The 15153-nt window shown below is 42.2% G+C and overlaps 4 protein-coding genes across 8 annotated transcripts in view; 2 read left to right on the top strand and 2 right to left on the bottom strand.

The window, feature by feature from the left end:
- Positions 1–215: 215 nt before the first annotated feature.
- mblac2 (metallo-beta-lactamase domain containing 2) lies at positions 216–4567 on the bottom strand. Its single transcript, XM_084360538.1, has 3 exons — positions 3988–4567; positions 2335–2549; positions 216–929 (listed from the first exon to the last, which is right to left on the bottom strand). Exons 1-3 carry the CDS (start codon positions 4427–4429, stop codon positions 756–758), a joined length of 831 nt encoding a protein of 276 aa, XP_084216664.1. The 5' UTR covers positions 4430–4567; the 3' UTR covers positions 216–755.
- polr3g (polymerase (RNA) III (DNA directed) polypeptide G) lies at positions 4530–8911 on the top strand. 3 transcript variants are annotated; one of them, XM_084360543.1, is made up of 8 exons: positions 4530–4606; positions 5135–5266; positions 7361–7490; positions 7968–8033; positions 8114–8173; positions 8260–8321; positions 8526–8648; positions 8757–8911. In XM_084360543.1, exons 2-8 carry the CDS (start codon positions 5156–5158, stop codon positions 8844–8846), a joined length of 642 nt encoding a protein of 213 aa, XP_084216669.1. In that variant the 5' UTR covers positions 4530–4606; positions 5135–5155; the 3' UTR covers positions 8847–8911. The 3 variants fall into 3 exon arrangements, with proteins under 3 accessions (XP_084216669.1, XP_084216667.1, XP_084216668.1); XM_084360541.1 differs by lacking the exon at positions 4530–4606 and adding an exon at positions 4693–4964; XM_084360542.1 differs by lacking the exon at positions 4530–4606 and adding an exon at positions 4693–4973.
- Positions 8912–9956: 1045 nt separating this feature from the next.
- On the bottom strand, positions 9957–13377 carry lysmd3 (LysM, putative peptidoglycan-binding, domain containing 3). Its single transcript, XM_084360539.1, has 3 exons — positions 13235–13377; positions 11709–11985; positions 9957–10650 (listed from the first exon to the last, which is right to left on the bottom strand). Exons 2-3 carry the CDS (start codon positions 11973–11975, stop codon positions 10096–10098), a joined length of 822 nt encoding a protein of 273 aa, XP_084216665.1. The 5' UTR covers positions 11976–11985; positions 13235–13377; the 3' UTR covers positions 9957–10095.
- A 59-nt stretch (positions 13378–13436) lies between these two features.
- Positions 13437–15153, top strand: part of adgrv1 (adhesion G protein-coupled receptor V1) — a 122210-nt gene continuing 120493 nt past the window's right edge. The window contains exons 1-2 of one of the 3 annotated variants that reach the window (XM_084360536.1): positions 13437–13463; positions 14079–14517. The gene's annotated coding sequence lies outside the window, so the exon portion shown is untranslated. The other 2 variants (XM_084360537.1, XM_084360535.1) reach the window with 2 other exon arrangements.

The following is a 15153-nucleotide window of genomic DNA, read 5'->3' as shown; positions in this document are numbered from 1 at the left end:
CCACCATGTTCCCTTTTATCCTGCAGTGGGAGAGTTTTCTGTCAGATCAAGTACTCTGCACTTTGAGCATATGATGGATCATATTCTATCCAATTCTGTTCGTCTGCTCTTCCACCCTCCAGCAACAAATCCCACAGGAGAGCCCATCTTATGTGAAGATGAAATTCCATATAGAAGCTGCAGTTGTCTGTCTAGTGAAAGCATCAAGAAAGGCAGGCAGAACAGATGCTTTATTGTCAATGTTTGATAGCAAAGCCTTAGATTTGTCAATATTACAAAGCACTGTTACAAACATAGGAGGTAGTCGACACTGAGTCTTCACTGAGCATTGTAAAATGCATAGAGAAATACTATGGCCATATTGACTCTGTTTCAAATGCCTCGGATTGGAGCCTGAAGCTCCCTGCTTTCTGTCTGCAGTGCAGAGTTGTACCATTGTTGTGCTATTTATAACTTCACAACTGCTTAAAGTATAAAAAAAAAATACATATAATCATATTTAACCCAACAGATACATATCACATTAATAAATACTTTATATTATATGCTTCATATTATAAGGATTATTGACTTATGTAACCCAATAGGTGCATTGTACACAAAGTTTGGCAATTATATGATTTCTGTTGGATTACATGAGTAAATGAACAATGTTACATCAAGTTGGAGATAAATGACCCTCTTTCATGTCCGTTCATATTTAAACACTTATCTTTGTGCACTTGTGCTTCCTCCAGCTCCATGATCCCCTCTCATTAGCAGGCACTCCGTGGATTACATGCCCGCAGCGCCACCCCGGCCAGAGTCCTCCAGGCAAATGTGGAGAACTTTGCAGGGCACGTTCCAGCTCGGCTGATGTACGTGGATGCAATCCGGTGGAGCCGCTTGGCACCGAAGGTGTTGTAGTGTCCTGGGAGGACTTGGTCAACCTGTTCAATGAATTTGCCAGTGGTTAAACACTTTAAAATGATGTACAGTAGATGCTAAATGAACTATTCTGATTATTTTGACAGATATTCTGATTAAGAAATGATTTAGGAATAATGTGTCCATCACAATTTTCATTTTGACTGAAACAACTAAAAATCATGATGACGTGACATTTATTGGAGTTTGTACCACATTCAAATGTTACATCTGTTGTAGGCCTGGGCGCCTCTGCAGCACCACAGTACTTCATTATAAAGCTGTCTTGTCACACATTTTGCTTCCATCAAAAAATTGCAGCTCTTGCAATTTGGCTTTTTTACGTCACCACATTCTTTGACTGTTTTAATAATATTCCAATTAATTGTGCAGCCCTAGTTGTGGCCCACTGAACCTTAAAGGATAAGTTCACCCAAAAATTTAAATTCAGTCATGATCAACTCACTGTCACCCATGCTAATGTAAAGTCAGGTGAAGTTTCGTAGTCTGCAAAACATGTCTTCAAAAGAAAAGCAGCGGTTCAGCATTCTCCTAAACGATTGAAGTAGATGGGGACTTGTTTTAAAAATGTAAAAAACAACATAAAATGGCTCCATACAGCTCATCCTGTGTTATCCAAGTCTCAGGAAGCCCTGAGTTCCAAAATTGATTTGAAAAAGTCTTTATTTATACCCTTTCTAAAGTTGAAAACTTCAGCTGCTAAGCTAAAAGTGTTGTGCACACCACGAATGAAGTAGGTGTACAACCTCGCCCAAGCTCATTGAGGGTGTAATGTCTTACAAAATCATTTTAAGGATCTCGGGGCTTCCAGAGACTTAGCTTACGACAGAAGACCTGTATGGAGCCATTTAATCTTGTGATTTTTACATTTTAAAACAAGTCCTCATCAACTTCAATTGTTTGTTGCAACACTGTTTTGTTCTGAAGCTCCAGATGTGTTTTGTCAACTCGAAAACTTCATCTAACTTTCCAACAGCATGAGGGTGAGTAGATAATGAGTGATTTTTCATTTTTGGGTGAATTTATCCTTTAATTTCTCTGAGTACCAATTGTAACCATCAGTGCATGGTGCATAGCTGTGATTTAAGGATGACTATTACATACAGCTGAAAAAACGAATTCAGTAAATCTTGATTTACATCGAATAGTTATTTGGTATTAACGTATATTTTCTAGAAAAACGTTTGTAAACTGTGAACCTCATTGTCACTGAAGATGGTGAATAATTGTCAGCTCAGCAGCTACATAAAACAGACATTTCTTCATGACATCTTCAGGATAAATTTAATATTTTTTAGACTATGGGATTGGACTGCTTGCGCATCAAAACTCAAGTAATCTGACCCGAGATAGTGGAACTATGGGCTGAAAAGGTTAGGTGGTTGACCTGCTGTGTTTCAGTGTTACCTGTTCGCTGTCCACCAGCCCCACCAGGCGCTCACAACTGCTGACGTAGTCACTGACGCGGCTGTAGGGCAGCCAGTCAATCATGGAGCCGTCGTACACAACATCTCCGCTGAAAAGCAACTTATTGTCGTGGTCGTGGAGGCAGATGCTGCCCCGGGAGTGACCGGGCATGTGGAGGACCGTCAGCTGTCTGTCGCCCAGGTTGATGACATCACCTAGAGAGTAAAGAGGGAGAGATACAGACACAATATAACTTATAACTTCAAGTGCATCCTGTTCCCAGGCTAACATCCGGAACAAATCCTATGTTCCGCGTAGTTTGACTGGCTGGAATCAAGCCTGGGTTATATTTCTGTTTTCCACATGTCACCTCTTATCAGTGTGATGCACAGAGTTTAGGACATTCTGCATGTAATTGATTTAGTCCAGATCCGCTCTGAGAGGCACAGTGTGACAGTAGTGAAACTGACACACCGAGCAATGAGATATTCCATCTGCACTGCAGCAGCGGCTCTGACACAGCAAGTCAGTGTATTGGCCGACGGTGCAGAAATTACCTCTGAATACTAAAGAGGCTAAAGGTAAAGCACCAACATAAACAAACCTGCTCATGCCAGATGCAGCATCCTTTGTGATATGAGCGCTGTGCAGCAACCATCACGACATAAATGAAAATCTAAAGCTGCAGAATGTGAGTTTCATCTATTAGTGATTGATCTGCTAACAGCGCAGTGTTGTGAGGTCAGTAATACTCTATGATATGCTTTCCAAAAGTGTGGCCCATCTCTGCATTCTCCCTTTCTATCTTCTTTCTTAGAAGTAACAGAATCCAAAGCCATCAGCACGCCGGCTTAAAATAGAGCTGCTCTGCAAATACACATGAAGAATGAGCGTAGTCGCTGCCGATAAAAACACAGATTTCTTCTGGTCACATATTGTCTCACAAACTATCAATACAGTTTATTAGAACAGAGTTCTCAGCGAGTTTTCCAGCAAAATGCGGCTGAATCGGGTGCTTCTCAGCTTGAGGACAGCAAAGTTACAAAGAAATAAAGGGGACCTGAACACACTGACAAATTCACATGCACAATTAAAGGCTGTTAGTTTATCAGTGTGCTCCAGACCTCTTTATCAATACAGCTTGCTTAGCTTGGGCCCTTGACAAATGACCTGTCTCTGCACTCTTGTGTAATAAGACATTAACACCTGTGTAAGCACTGGCCAGCACCTCATGATGTTAGATCCTTTGTGCACCATCCATCATGACACTGATGAAAAACCTTGATAGCACTACCTTCTCACCTGTTCACTGTCCCCACTGCACGTTGTACACCTCTACATGTGCATGTTGTGCATCTCTCTCTCTGTGTGTGTGTGTGTGTGTGTGTGTGTGTGTGTACACTCATTTAGTAAGACATTTTTGGTCTCCTGTAAAATTCCTTTGTGCAGTGAAATCCTCCTGTGGGGATGGAAAGGATCCTGTATAGAGCATGATGTTCTGAGTCCAGGCGCACCCATTAAAATCGTCTAATGGTATCGACCTCGATGCTTATCTCTTGGCAAATGCATTCAGACCTTATGACCTGGCGTTTGGACACAGATCCACTCCCTCACAATAAATCACATCAGCTGAGGCTGCAGACTCCTGCGTACCTTCTTGCAGTATGTGCGTAGGCTGCACAGCCTTCACTTTGTAGTGCCTTGCTCTCCATCCCGGACTGGGAGCCTCGACTATCTCCCTGTCGCTGAGCCAGGTGACCGTCTCGAAGTTGTCTCCGTTGGCCAAGGCATCGACCTCGGCGCTGTGGACGCCCACCTGTTGGAACTGATGCAGCCCGCCCGAATGGTCGAAGTGGGCGTGGGTGGCGACGGCCAGCAGCGGGTTCTTCCTCTGCGGATCTTTGCCGAGCAGCCCCTTGGAGTCGATGTAGTCAGGTAAGCTCCTCAAGCCCAGCCCGGTGTCTATCACCACGTCCTGGTGCGAGCCGCGGAGCAGCCAGATGTTGGCCCGGTTGTCTGACTGGTAGAATCGCTCCTGGATCCAGAAGATACCGTCTCCGAGCGATTTGTGAGCGTACCAGTCGGCTGCAGACATCCCAGTTCATGCGCTTGACGAAGTAGCCTGCTGCGGGTGTCGTGCTGTCGGGTGATTTTGCGGCGGAGAGGTGTAACTAGCCTTCTAGCTAGAGGTGATATGTTTTCATTGAGGTTAATGTGATGGTGGCCGCCGACACACCCTTGCTGGAAGAGAGCGTGCTCATTGGGCGAGCAGGTGAGTGACGACAACCTCAGACGCGCTACCATTGGCTGTAAATAGAGCACGCCTTCTTGACGTCACGCAGGGGCGGAGTGACGTTAAAGCCACATTAACTGCTGAGTGTAGTGTGAGTGGAGGTTTCCTAGCCGGTGTTAGCAAAACTGTATAGAACCTCATTTGGTTTTCCTTTAATTTTAGCGACTTCAGGAGTTATTTTACGAGCCGAACAACAGATACAGTGGAGTAGCTGAATGTTAATGACAAGTAAACTCGAAAAGTGTAAACATGGAGAGTTAGCAGAGGCTAAATGCCGATGAGTAGCCCTGAAATACACAGACTTTTACATTAGGAGCAATTTCCTAACAGTCCCATAGTGAGTATTGTAAGTTACTGTGTGTGTCTGTGAGTCTCCGTTGTGGTTCAACGCTGCCTACTAGGCAACGACAGACAAAAGGGCGATGGAAGCTGTGTTACATTCACTTGTTGTGTGCACACGTGTCTGACAGTGAAGTTGACTGGACGCATGTGGACTCTGTGCTGCAGGTACAGAGGAGGCTTGGAGCCATGGCAGGCAAGGGTCGCGGAGTGGCTGCCTTCACTTTCAACATTGAGGCTCTGGGCATCGGCAGGGGCAGCATGCCAGACGCCAGGGTGGGGCCCAGCCCGCTGTTTCCAGTAAGTACCGAGCACACACTCACACACATAGATGCAGAGACCCAATGATGACACATCATTGCAGCGCATTTAATTGACCTAAAAGCCCTCATAGTGATGCATGGCACAATATTTCAGAGAGGGGGGACTTGAAACATCTAACTGTATTAGTATTTGTTGACAGGTCAGGGTAAAACCTGCATTTTTGTAGGATCTACTATGATCTTTTGAAAAACAATTTTGCATTTGCATTAATAAATATAGTTATACAAGTCGGGTGTACAATTTGTCATGGTCATGTTGAGCACCTGTCAAAAGCAGTGTCCCATTAAACATCTCTTCCAGTGCATCCTCCTCTAACAGACTTTCAGCTGCTGTAGGATGTGTGTGGTTTATTTCTGAATGATGCAGCAAGTATGGGAGGCATAAGGCAAAAAATGACTTTGGGCCCCAAATTACTTCTCTTTCTTAATACCTCCTGTGCATTGTGCATGTCTCATCTTGCATTAAACAGTGGTACTCAAGTAAAAATACAGTTACATTACTGAAATATTACTCAATCACTAGTAAAACAACTGGCATTAAAGTAATACTTAAGTAAAAATACAAAGTATTCTTGGGCATTCAGTCAAAGGGGTTTCTTGTTTCTCCAAATCTTCAGCCTAAATTACTCCCAACTCATGGGTCATGGTCACCTCTCCAAACCTGGGCCTGAGCTTTGTGTTTTTGTGATCAGACAGCCTTATTGGCTACAAAACTGCAGATGAAAGGCTAAGATATTAATACAAATTGTACTAATTGAATCCAATTATGATTTTAAAAGTAACTAAGTAGGTTACATGGTGTAATGCATACTTAAGTACAAGTAGAATTACAGATTTGAAAAAATAAAAGTACATGTACCCCCCAAAAATGACTTAATTACAGTAATTTGAGTAGCTGTGATTAGTTACTTCCACCGCCGGTATTCAAATACACCACACACAGCACACTACACGTGACAGCTTGACTTTATTTTGCATACAGGCCCAAAGACCAACCATGACATTGTGGTTTAGTTAGTATATATTTTCCAAAGATCTTACTATAGGGGAATCATTATATATGGGTCTTTTGAGGCCCCTGGGGTCCAGTTTTATCTGCTGTATATGACAACTGTGTCCACAGTTTTGTGTCATATTTTTGGCTTTCCACAGATTTGTTTATTTGTTGTCATTTGTGCCAGACTGGTAGTTTGTATATGTCACCCTGACAACTGATTTTAATAACTTTATCATTCATGAATCACCTAATAATTTGTGGCAGCTTTTTCTTATTGATACCAAAAGGGCTGTGCACCACTACTTGGCAGGTTGGAATCCAGCTTGGGCTGTTTTTTTAATTGCTTTCACCGAGGAGGTTACATTTTTTTTTGCCTGTGTCCGTGTGTTGGTTGGTTTGTCAGCAGGCCTGCACAAAAACTATGGAACAGATTTCCACTAACTTGGATGGGGTATGGATCTCAGCCCAGAATAGACCCCTTTCACTTTTGGAACAGATCCTGATAAAGGGACGGGTCCAGGAGATTTTTCTCACTTTCTGGAGAATTGTGAGATAGGGGGCGTTTATGGCATATTGACATTTTCGTTAATTTCTCATGGAGTAATGCATGATGGGGTAAAAAATCAGGCGTATTTAGGTGGCTGGTACCTTTTGAGTGATTACAATGAACACAGATGCGAATAAAAATCCAGATCTAGCGAATATTTATGTTTTATTTTTTTGATATTGGATTAGGCTTGATTATGTTAAAGGTGACTGTTGGGCCTTGGCAGAGGTATGAGTATTACATGTTTGTCCATGAATCATCCCCGGTAGTTTAACTGTAGGATCAGTTTTGTGAAATTCAGCACTATTTTACTGTAATTGCACCAAACATATTGCTGTACCCACCAGTGTACTTCTAGTCAAAACTAAAATGTAATCCATTCAAGAAAAAGTTTGAGCTGAATCAACAAATGTACATATTTTTTAAAATGCTGCCACATGTGCCCCATAGTTGTTGATCAAAGATAAGAGCAACAAACCTGTTACATGATTGCTGTCATCTCCCTTCCACTATGTATCCTCCTCCAGAACACGGACTTTAAGCCAGTGCCGCTGAAAGCAGGCGAGGATGAGGACTACATGTTGGCCTTAAAACAGGAGATGAGGGGAACTATGCAACGGCTACCTCACAACATCAAGCCCAACTCCAATAAAGCAGGTGAGTAGGAAAGTAGTGCATTAGAGACCTGACGTCTAATAGAAATGCTATGGCAAGACAATTGGCTGCTGTGAGGGAAGATAATGCAGCACTTAGGAACTAAAACATTTAATAAGGGTCATCATATCTGGGGAAAGGAAAGAAGGGCAGATTTATTGCAGAATATTGAGTTACAGCTGCTGCCTCAACTGAGGGTTTTAATATAATTTCTGTGGTCTGGCTTGATAGGGCCTTTCGAGTTCCCTTATTCAGCAATGAGCTTAATATATCCATATGCAGTAGTAGACAAAATTGTATATATGGAACCAACGATTGCTGACTTTAAAGTCAAAACTATTCAAACTATGATTTACCGTTGTGGAATCAGGAGTAGCACCCAGAGGTTTGTGTTGGTTCTGATAAATGAGATGTGAGAGTGAATTGGGACTTGTTTAAGAGCGCACTGAAGCAGAACTTTCTCTCGTTTACATGAAACAGAGGTGGAGAAGTACACGGAGAGATACCTGAAGCAAAAACAGATAGAGGATGACGCATGGACTCCAGGTACTTGCACATACGGGCATGTGATTAGAGCAAATTGAGAAAAAAGCGGTAAATAACAAATATTATTCCTGATATTTCAGACTGGAACCTCTTCCCAAAAGAATTGATGCCCCAAAAGAAAAAACCTCGAGTTAAACCAGGTATATTAAATATGAAAGCAATCATGTATGTAATAAGATTTCATCTGTGGCTATATGAATAAAAACCAAACGCTTAAATCCAACAGGCACAAAGAAGAAAACTGTGATATCAAGCAAAGACGCAGAGGCCGTGCTGAGTAAATTAGATGTAAGCTTTTCTTCACTTGTTCTGTGTTCACTTACTGAGCATTACATTTACTCTTAATTTACTCTAGACCAATTTATGCACTCATTTATGAAGGCGTCAAGTTTATGCAGTATGCACGAGCTCAGGATGTATATGTCCATGGACGTCTTTCTAAACTTGCAGACATTTCACATAATTAATCCAATCTTTCTTTCATTATCTCAGGAACTGGCAAAGAAAGATGATGGGAACCCTGAAAAGTCAGATGATGAGACTGAAAAGAAGAGAGGGAATGAGGATGGGGAAGAAATTGAAGAGGAAGAATACGAAGAAGAAGACATTGAGGAGGTTGGATAACAAAAGATAACCTGACATTTTTAATTGCCACATTTGTTAAATGCAAAGATATGTAACAAGCAGATTTAATGTTTTACTGTTTCCTTTGTTTCTCTGTAGGACAACGACTACATTGAGAGCTATTTTGACAATGGCGAGGATTTTGGTGCGGGCAGTGATGACAATATGGATGGTGAAGCAACATACTGAAACAGTGTGACTCAATCCTGCAAACTGAAGCAAGCGTGAACTGCTGAAGATTACAATTATGACGTGATTGATTGTATTGGTTAAAATGGGAGATACGTTGGGAATACTGTTTATAATGGTTGTTTGTTTTGTTTGATCATGAGAGGAAAGCTTTCCTTAAGGACTTATGTAAATAAGAAATGCCAAACTATGTGCATACTGGCAATAATTTATTCAAAATAGATGTATTTATTTTGCAGCCTGTAGCACATTCCCACAGTTTGAAAGGCACATACTGTCAACAACACATAATGCTTTTTCATGACGTGTCAACTGAACACAGTGATTAAAATAAAAGGGCTATATATCAAAGTCTAAAATTTCACATAATTACATGTATGAGTCATTGTGGGAATACTGTGCATTTCCCATTGTCCTCACTATGCTCTTTGAGGATTTTTGTAATAAAAAAAAAAAAAGCATTTCTCTCCAGGCAGGCTAAAGGAAAGAAAAATATTCAAGCAACTTTCATGAAAATTCAGAGACATAATTTAACTGGCAAATCCCAATACTGATAGTGTAAGTAAAGGCTAACTCTCAATAGTCTTGAAATAAATTAATTCTATATCATCATAATGGCAGCAAGAGAAGTGGAAAATACACTATTTCTAACATGGCAAAAAATACAGTTGGAGCAAACTGAGTAAAAATTGGTAAAACCACATCCATAGACATAGTTATTCTCTCAGGGTGTGGCCGTTGCTCCATTGCTGAATAAACAAACCGGTTGAGCAGAGATCTTTAGAGTTTGTGTGTAGCTTACTGAAAATGGAGCAGCATATATGATAAAAACATCACCTCGATTTTATCGGCTACACTGATGATTAAAACTCTTTATCCATCATTTTAAAAAGGTTTAGTGAACCGTAACACTTGTTATGCCGTTTGCCCATTTATACTCCTTGTTGTACAGCATATATATGCAAATGGACAGACAGGAGGAATGACTATGGCCACACCCTGATTTCTAGTCTCTCAACCCTATAAAAAACACAACTGTTCCCACTATAAAGTGACTGTCCCAGTCTGATAGATTGCATTGATATATCAAATCTATAAAACAACTCAAAATGATAACATCTACCCAGTTTTATTAGGTCTCTGAGTTAGCAACAGATCTGTGAAGTTATAATCCCTTGTTATGTTTTCTCAAGCTCTCCATGTCCACCGTGTCCTTTGTCCATATCTGCTCCCTGATGATCTCCATTAATCAATCCTTGTGGCCATTAGCTTTGGTAATATTGCCATGATGGCTGACGTCAGCTTTCATAAGAACCTCATAGTACAGCAGATAAAACACAGGCGTGACAATGCCAACAACCAGCATGATGGCCACAGCCGTCCACCATCTCATGCCCCAGTCTGCTCCGTAGTAAGGGTCCTTCCTCTGTGCTGGTTTATACTCGACTTCTCCTAGCAGTGGCTGCTGTTGCTGCAGCGTCAAGGAGGACACAACCTCGTTCAGGGTGCTCCGAGATGGACCTGTGGATTTCACCAGCCGCTCAATGTCCTTGTCCTTCTCCATGAGGAATCCTTCCACACTGTCGGTGGAAGAAGAAGAGTCTGTGGAGGACTCGGAGGGGAGGGAGGTAATGGAAGCGATCTGGGGCAAGCGCCTAGCACCTGAGGGGGAGGCAGAGTTGAGAGGTCCAGTGGTGTGAGTCTCAGTCAGGACGCTGAAGCGCCTCACAGGAATCTTGACTGAGCGCAGGGCGAAGAAGTCCTGCTCTGTCAAAAGGTTGTTGGCACGCTTTATATCAGCCACCTAGGAAAGACACAAGATACAGTTACTATGCTGTTTACAGACAATTTTACATTTACTCTCATCTGAATATTCTGGATTCTTCAGGATTTTTGTTCAAAATACCAACTACTGTCACACTGTACACAAAAAACGCGAGAAATAATAATGACAGGACAGCTTGTAAGAACAGTTTACTGACGGGAGGGGGGCTCAGAGATGACTTTTTACTTTTGGGATTAAAATGTGGATTTATCTTCGCTCCTGTTCATCAGCCTGACTGCAGCAGTAATCTGCTGATAATTTAAACAGACATGCACTCCTTGTGTGCTGTTGCTGGCTAATAGTAATAGTAGCTGTTTGTCTGGCTGTTTGCAGTGGATAAACAGTGCACGAGTGACGCGAACAACCACAAATGATCCTAAAGTCAAACGTACTTTGCACAACCACCATTGCTGATGAAAATCTATCTGTCGTGACTCAGTCACACATGTTTACACACAAAGTAGTGTAAAGAAGCTTTGTTTATTTTGAGTCTTATTCCCTGACTTCCCTTACCTAATGAAATGCACCAGTACTTTGATTAAACGTCCCTGGGTTTTTAACATTGTTAGAAACATTTTACCTTTCAAGTTGATATGGTAAATTTGCTGGCAATTAGTTACATATTTGCACCCCAGCAGTCACAGAGTAACATTAGCATTCATTTGAAGTGGCCACTTGGTAAATGTAAATCCTTCTGGCTTTTTGGTCTCTGCCAACTCCTGAAGGAAACATCTGGCTCTTTAGCTGCTGAATGTTCCACTATGTTTCCCAGCTAGACACCAATTTTGTCTGCCTTCCTGAGCAGATGGTGCACAATGTTTTTATTAAGAACATCTGCCTGATGCTTAGATATTCATAACGCTCCATCTCTCTCTACACATTGATTATAAATCATTGTTTATACATTGTTTCATTATTATACATGTATCAAAGGTGCAGTATGTAGTTTTGGGGAAGAAATTTTGAGTGTAGAGTTGGTATTCCCAAGTGGAGAAAGACAAACAGAGTGACAGACACAGTTCTGAGCACAGACGTACTGAGCAATGGTACTGCAGGGAGATGCTGTTCAGGGTGTCACCCTCCTGGATATCTCTGGTCAGGTAGATAATATCCTCCATCCTCTCTCTGGAGGTGCTCCTTCGCAGCCTCTCTCTGCCACGTGGCCGCAACTCATAGCTCTCGCCATCCTCCTCTGACAGGTCATTCTCAGAGCCATTGTTTCCAAACAGATAGGCGTGACCGCCATTGGCTGGCTGCACCATGGTGGCGGACTGGAACCCATAGTGCTGGTTTCTACTGGACATTTTTTCTTCACTGTGTTGAGAAAAGAGAAAAATCTATTTGATTACCAAATCCCGCAGCCATGGTTACCCACCCTACTCTGCATCTGATTGGCTACATCCTGCCAGTTAAATTATTATGTTAGCTTTGTGCTACTGTAACTTGACAGATAGGGTGTGAAAAGCAGCCTGGGGGAAAGTTTACATTGGGGTTGGGGTTAGGGTTAGGCTTAGCATGTACCATTACAATTATCAGTGTCAACCCAAATGCAATCAATTAAGCTGTACAGATATAAAACAGACTGTGAGATGGCCTAATAATAACAGTTATAGTAATGACACCATAGAAACCAAACATGCATTGCTTCCTCTAAAAGCTGCAATTAACAGGTGCTGGCAGCAGCTAACTTCACTTACACACAACATTGCATTCTCACATTGTTCAGCATGCTGATAAAGAAACGAAAGTCCACATCTCTGGAAGTCCTGAACATGCAAGTTACAGTAAAGATACCTAGATAAGACTGGGCCTCTTCCAAAATGATTAGTGACGTTACAGGCAGCACATTCAATCCTCTGATGTCAAGGTCCTCTGTTTATGTAATAGTTCTGCTTCTTTTCCTATGGCGACCAGGGGAACACCACCAGCTACGTGGCATCTTGTCAGATAATGTTATCCATCTATTCCCCCGTCACAACCTATGATATCCTCACATTTGAGCAAAGCAAAGCAAACTTGACAGCTGGTTACTACTTTAATCCAGATGCTAGATTCCTGACCCACGTAAGGTAGTGTTAGCTAGGCTAGTAGCTAACAATCTAAATCCTTAACCATAAACACACCAACAATCATCTTTTGTCAAGTACGCAGGCGCATGATTGACCAGCTAAGCTTGCAAAAACTTACTGTGGATAAAATAGCAAACGTGACTACTTAACTAAGCAATTAATATGGTTGTGAAGCAACATAGCTAATGCTACACCTCAGTAACCCCCACCCCACTAAATCCAGTCGATGTCGTTGTCCAGTGGACACTGTAAACACGTCTGTTTAAGCCGCCAATTAAATAACTTCAATGAAACTGTCAGGTTGGTCTTCAACCGATATACGTTCAGGTTACAGCGCACAGTTCACAAACTAAGAACCCTCTGCACAGGCTAGGCTAGTGCTAACTAGCGTCTACCTATGTTATGTGGCTAGTAACGTAAGTACATTTCTATCGGGCAGTGGTCAAATCCGATGGGTGATATATGTGGATGAAGTCGTCAACGGCTACCCTTACCTGAGAAGGTGAACACAGGATCAGTCAGTTGATCTGAATGACATCCATACTTCCATCGGAGCAGCTTCGGTCTCACCTTGCCTTTGATTAACGCTAGTTACCTACCTGCTAGCTACCGTTGAATCGCTACCGCTCACGCCACGTCAACAGAATATTACGTAATGACGTCGCCACGGACGCCTCCAACAAAGAACTCACCTTTAACCACGAGATGGCGCCAACTGTCAAGGTAATAATTGCGTGGACCTCTACTGTTTAGGACAGTTCAAGTAATTTACGGAGATTTTACATTTAATTTATTCCATTTTAATATCTGACTGACATTTTCATATCCTTATTAACTAATTTCTTAATGGTTACATAAACCAACTACCCTGTCAGTTAAGCTAGCTATCCAGCCATTCGAAACAGGTTAACTACAGAAAACTCAACTAGCTAGCTTAATTAGCTAAATAAATTCCCTTTACACCGTTTAAATATGCAGTAAATAGTATTAAAGTCTAATTATATCAAAGCAAGTTTGCACAACTCCTCCTAAAAATAGCATATAACTCATTTAAAGTTATAATACGTATGTATAAATCAACCGCGAACAACATGGTCGTTGAGGATGCAAAAGACGTTTCGCATAAAACTGCTTGTGTTTCGGCTCGTTATAATATTAAGTCAGACTTCAAGTTACTTTTGAGGGTTTGTACAAACTGGAAACAAAAGTTTATATACAGAGAGGACAGCTTCTATGGACAGCTCTGTGCCCGTTCAGCTCGCAGGGTGGAGCTGTCCACCACCACACCGAGCAGCACCCTTGAGAGACAAATGGGATTAAAACATCTTGTCTCATTAGGGAGCAAGCGGGGGACGAGCCGGAGTCCCTGAGGAGCTGCAGACTAATCTTTCTGCCGGAGCAGTGAGTCGTGTATATGTGTGTGTTGGAGTGTGTGTTTGTGTACAGTTGCAGCAGCCCTCACATGGCTACAGGAGCGCGGAGCTGTGTGTAGAGAGAGCAGAGGGTCCTGAACAGACCGGGCGAACCGCTCCATCTTCTCTTATTTCTCCCGGCTCCAGTCCCGTTAGATGACATACGCGCTTCATCCCATGTTGTTTACCGGGGACCCAAAGCTGCCGAGAGAAAACCCAGCACAACACAAACAATGATGCAGTTACTGGCTGCTGTTTGAGAAGAGAAAGAGCTGAAGACCTTGGGAGCGCTTATCGATGTTATCCTCAGCATCAGATATATTATATTAATTCATCTTGGACGGAGAGGCCAAGCAAGGTGTCAGGTAAGTTGGAATCACTCATTTGACGTCTCTTTTTGTAGATGTGTCTGTGGGTTTTTGTGATCGTGGGCCAAGCCAAACTTTGCTGGGTGATTTCACAGAAAGATGCGAGAAGAAATCGCTTTGTGACACATGCTCACATCGTCTCCAGGACAATGCAAACGCCTTGGATTGATTTTTCAGTAAGTGAGTCAGTAATGATTGGTGACTCCGGGCGCTATTGCCAGTGGTAGATTAATAGCGCGGAGGATAAAGGAAACAAATGAGTAGCGATACTCCTCATCAATTATGCCAGACAGCTCAAGCAGACATATTGTATAACACTATAAGAAAACGATTAAAAGTGGTTGGCCACTGCTAATTTCTTTTCGCATTGTGCCAAAAATCCCCCTCGGAGCAGCTAATAAAATTGAAAAGCCTAAATATTGATTCAGCGCAATCAGTAAATGAATGGCCGAGCAGCCCATTGAGGACGGAGACAAACGCTTCCATGGTTACATCCAGGATCTCCAGTGTGATTACTGCGCTTTGTGTGGGTTTTCTCTCTCACACTGAAATAAAACAACAATTCAGGGGGAACTGCCACACATGGTGAGCTGGAGACCCTCTCATAAAGGCTCCGTTGACTAATCTATAGGC

Source organism: Pagrus pagrus (assembly GCF_965226575.1).
Source record: "Pagrus pagrus genome assembly, chromosome: 8".
Classification (NCBI taxonomy): Eukaryota; Metazoa; Chordata; class Actinopteri; order Spariformes; family Sparidae; genus Pagrus; species Pagrus pagrus.
The sequence above is the reverse complement of the archived record's forward strand: the minus strand, read 5'-3'. Positions and strand labels throughout refer to the sequence as shown.

Bases quoted from the DNA above. Each gene is read 5' to 3' on its own strand.
- mblac2 (XM_084360538.1), bottom strand. From the start codon at position 4,429: ATGTCTGCAGCCGACTGGTACGCTCACAAATCGCTCGGAGACGGTATC. The intron at 2,550-3,987 runs GTACGCAGGAGT...TTTACTCTCTAG, and splicing joins TACGCACATACTGCAAGAAG to GTGATGTCATCAACCTGGGC. The intron at 930-2,334 runs GTAACACTGAAA...TTCATTGAACAG, and splicing joins GGCTGGTGGACAGCGAACAG to GTTGACCAAGTCCTCCCAGG.
- polr3g (XM_084360543.1), top strand. From the start codon at position 5,156: ATGGCAGGCAAGGGTCGCGGAGTGGCTGCCTTCACTTTCAACATTGAG. The intron at 8,034-8,113 runs GTACTTGCACAT...CTGATATTTCAG, and splicing joins GGATGACGCATGGACTCCAG to ACTGGAACCTCTTCCCAAAA. The intron at 8,322-8,525 runs GTAAGCTTTTCT...TCATTATCTCAG, and splicing joins CCGTGCTGAGTAAATTAGAT to GAACTGGCAAAGAAAGATGA.
- lysmd3 (XM_084360539.1), bottom strand. From the start codon at position 11,975: ATGTCCAGTAGAAACCAGCACTATGGGTTCCAGTCCGCCACCATGGTG. The intron at 10,651-11,708 runs GTACGTCTGTGC...TGTCTTTCCTAG, and splicing joins CCCTGCAGTACCATTGCTCA to GTGGCTGATATAAAGCGTGC.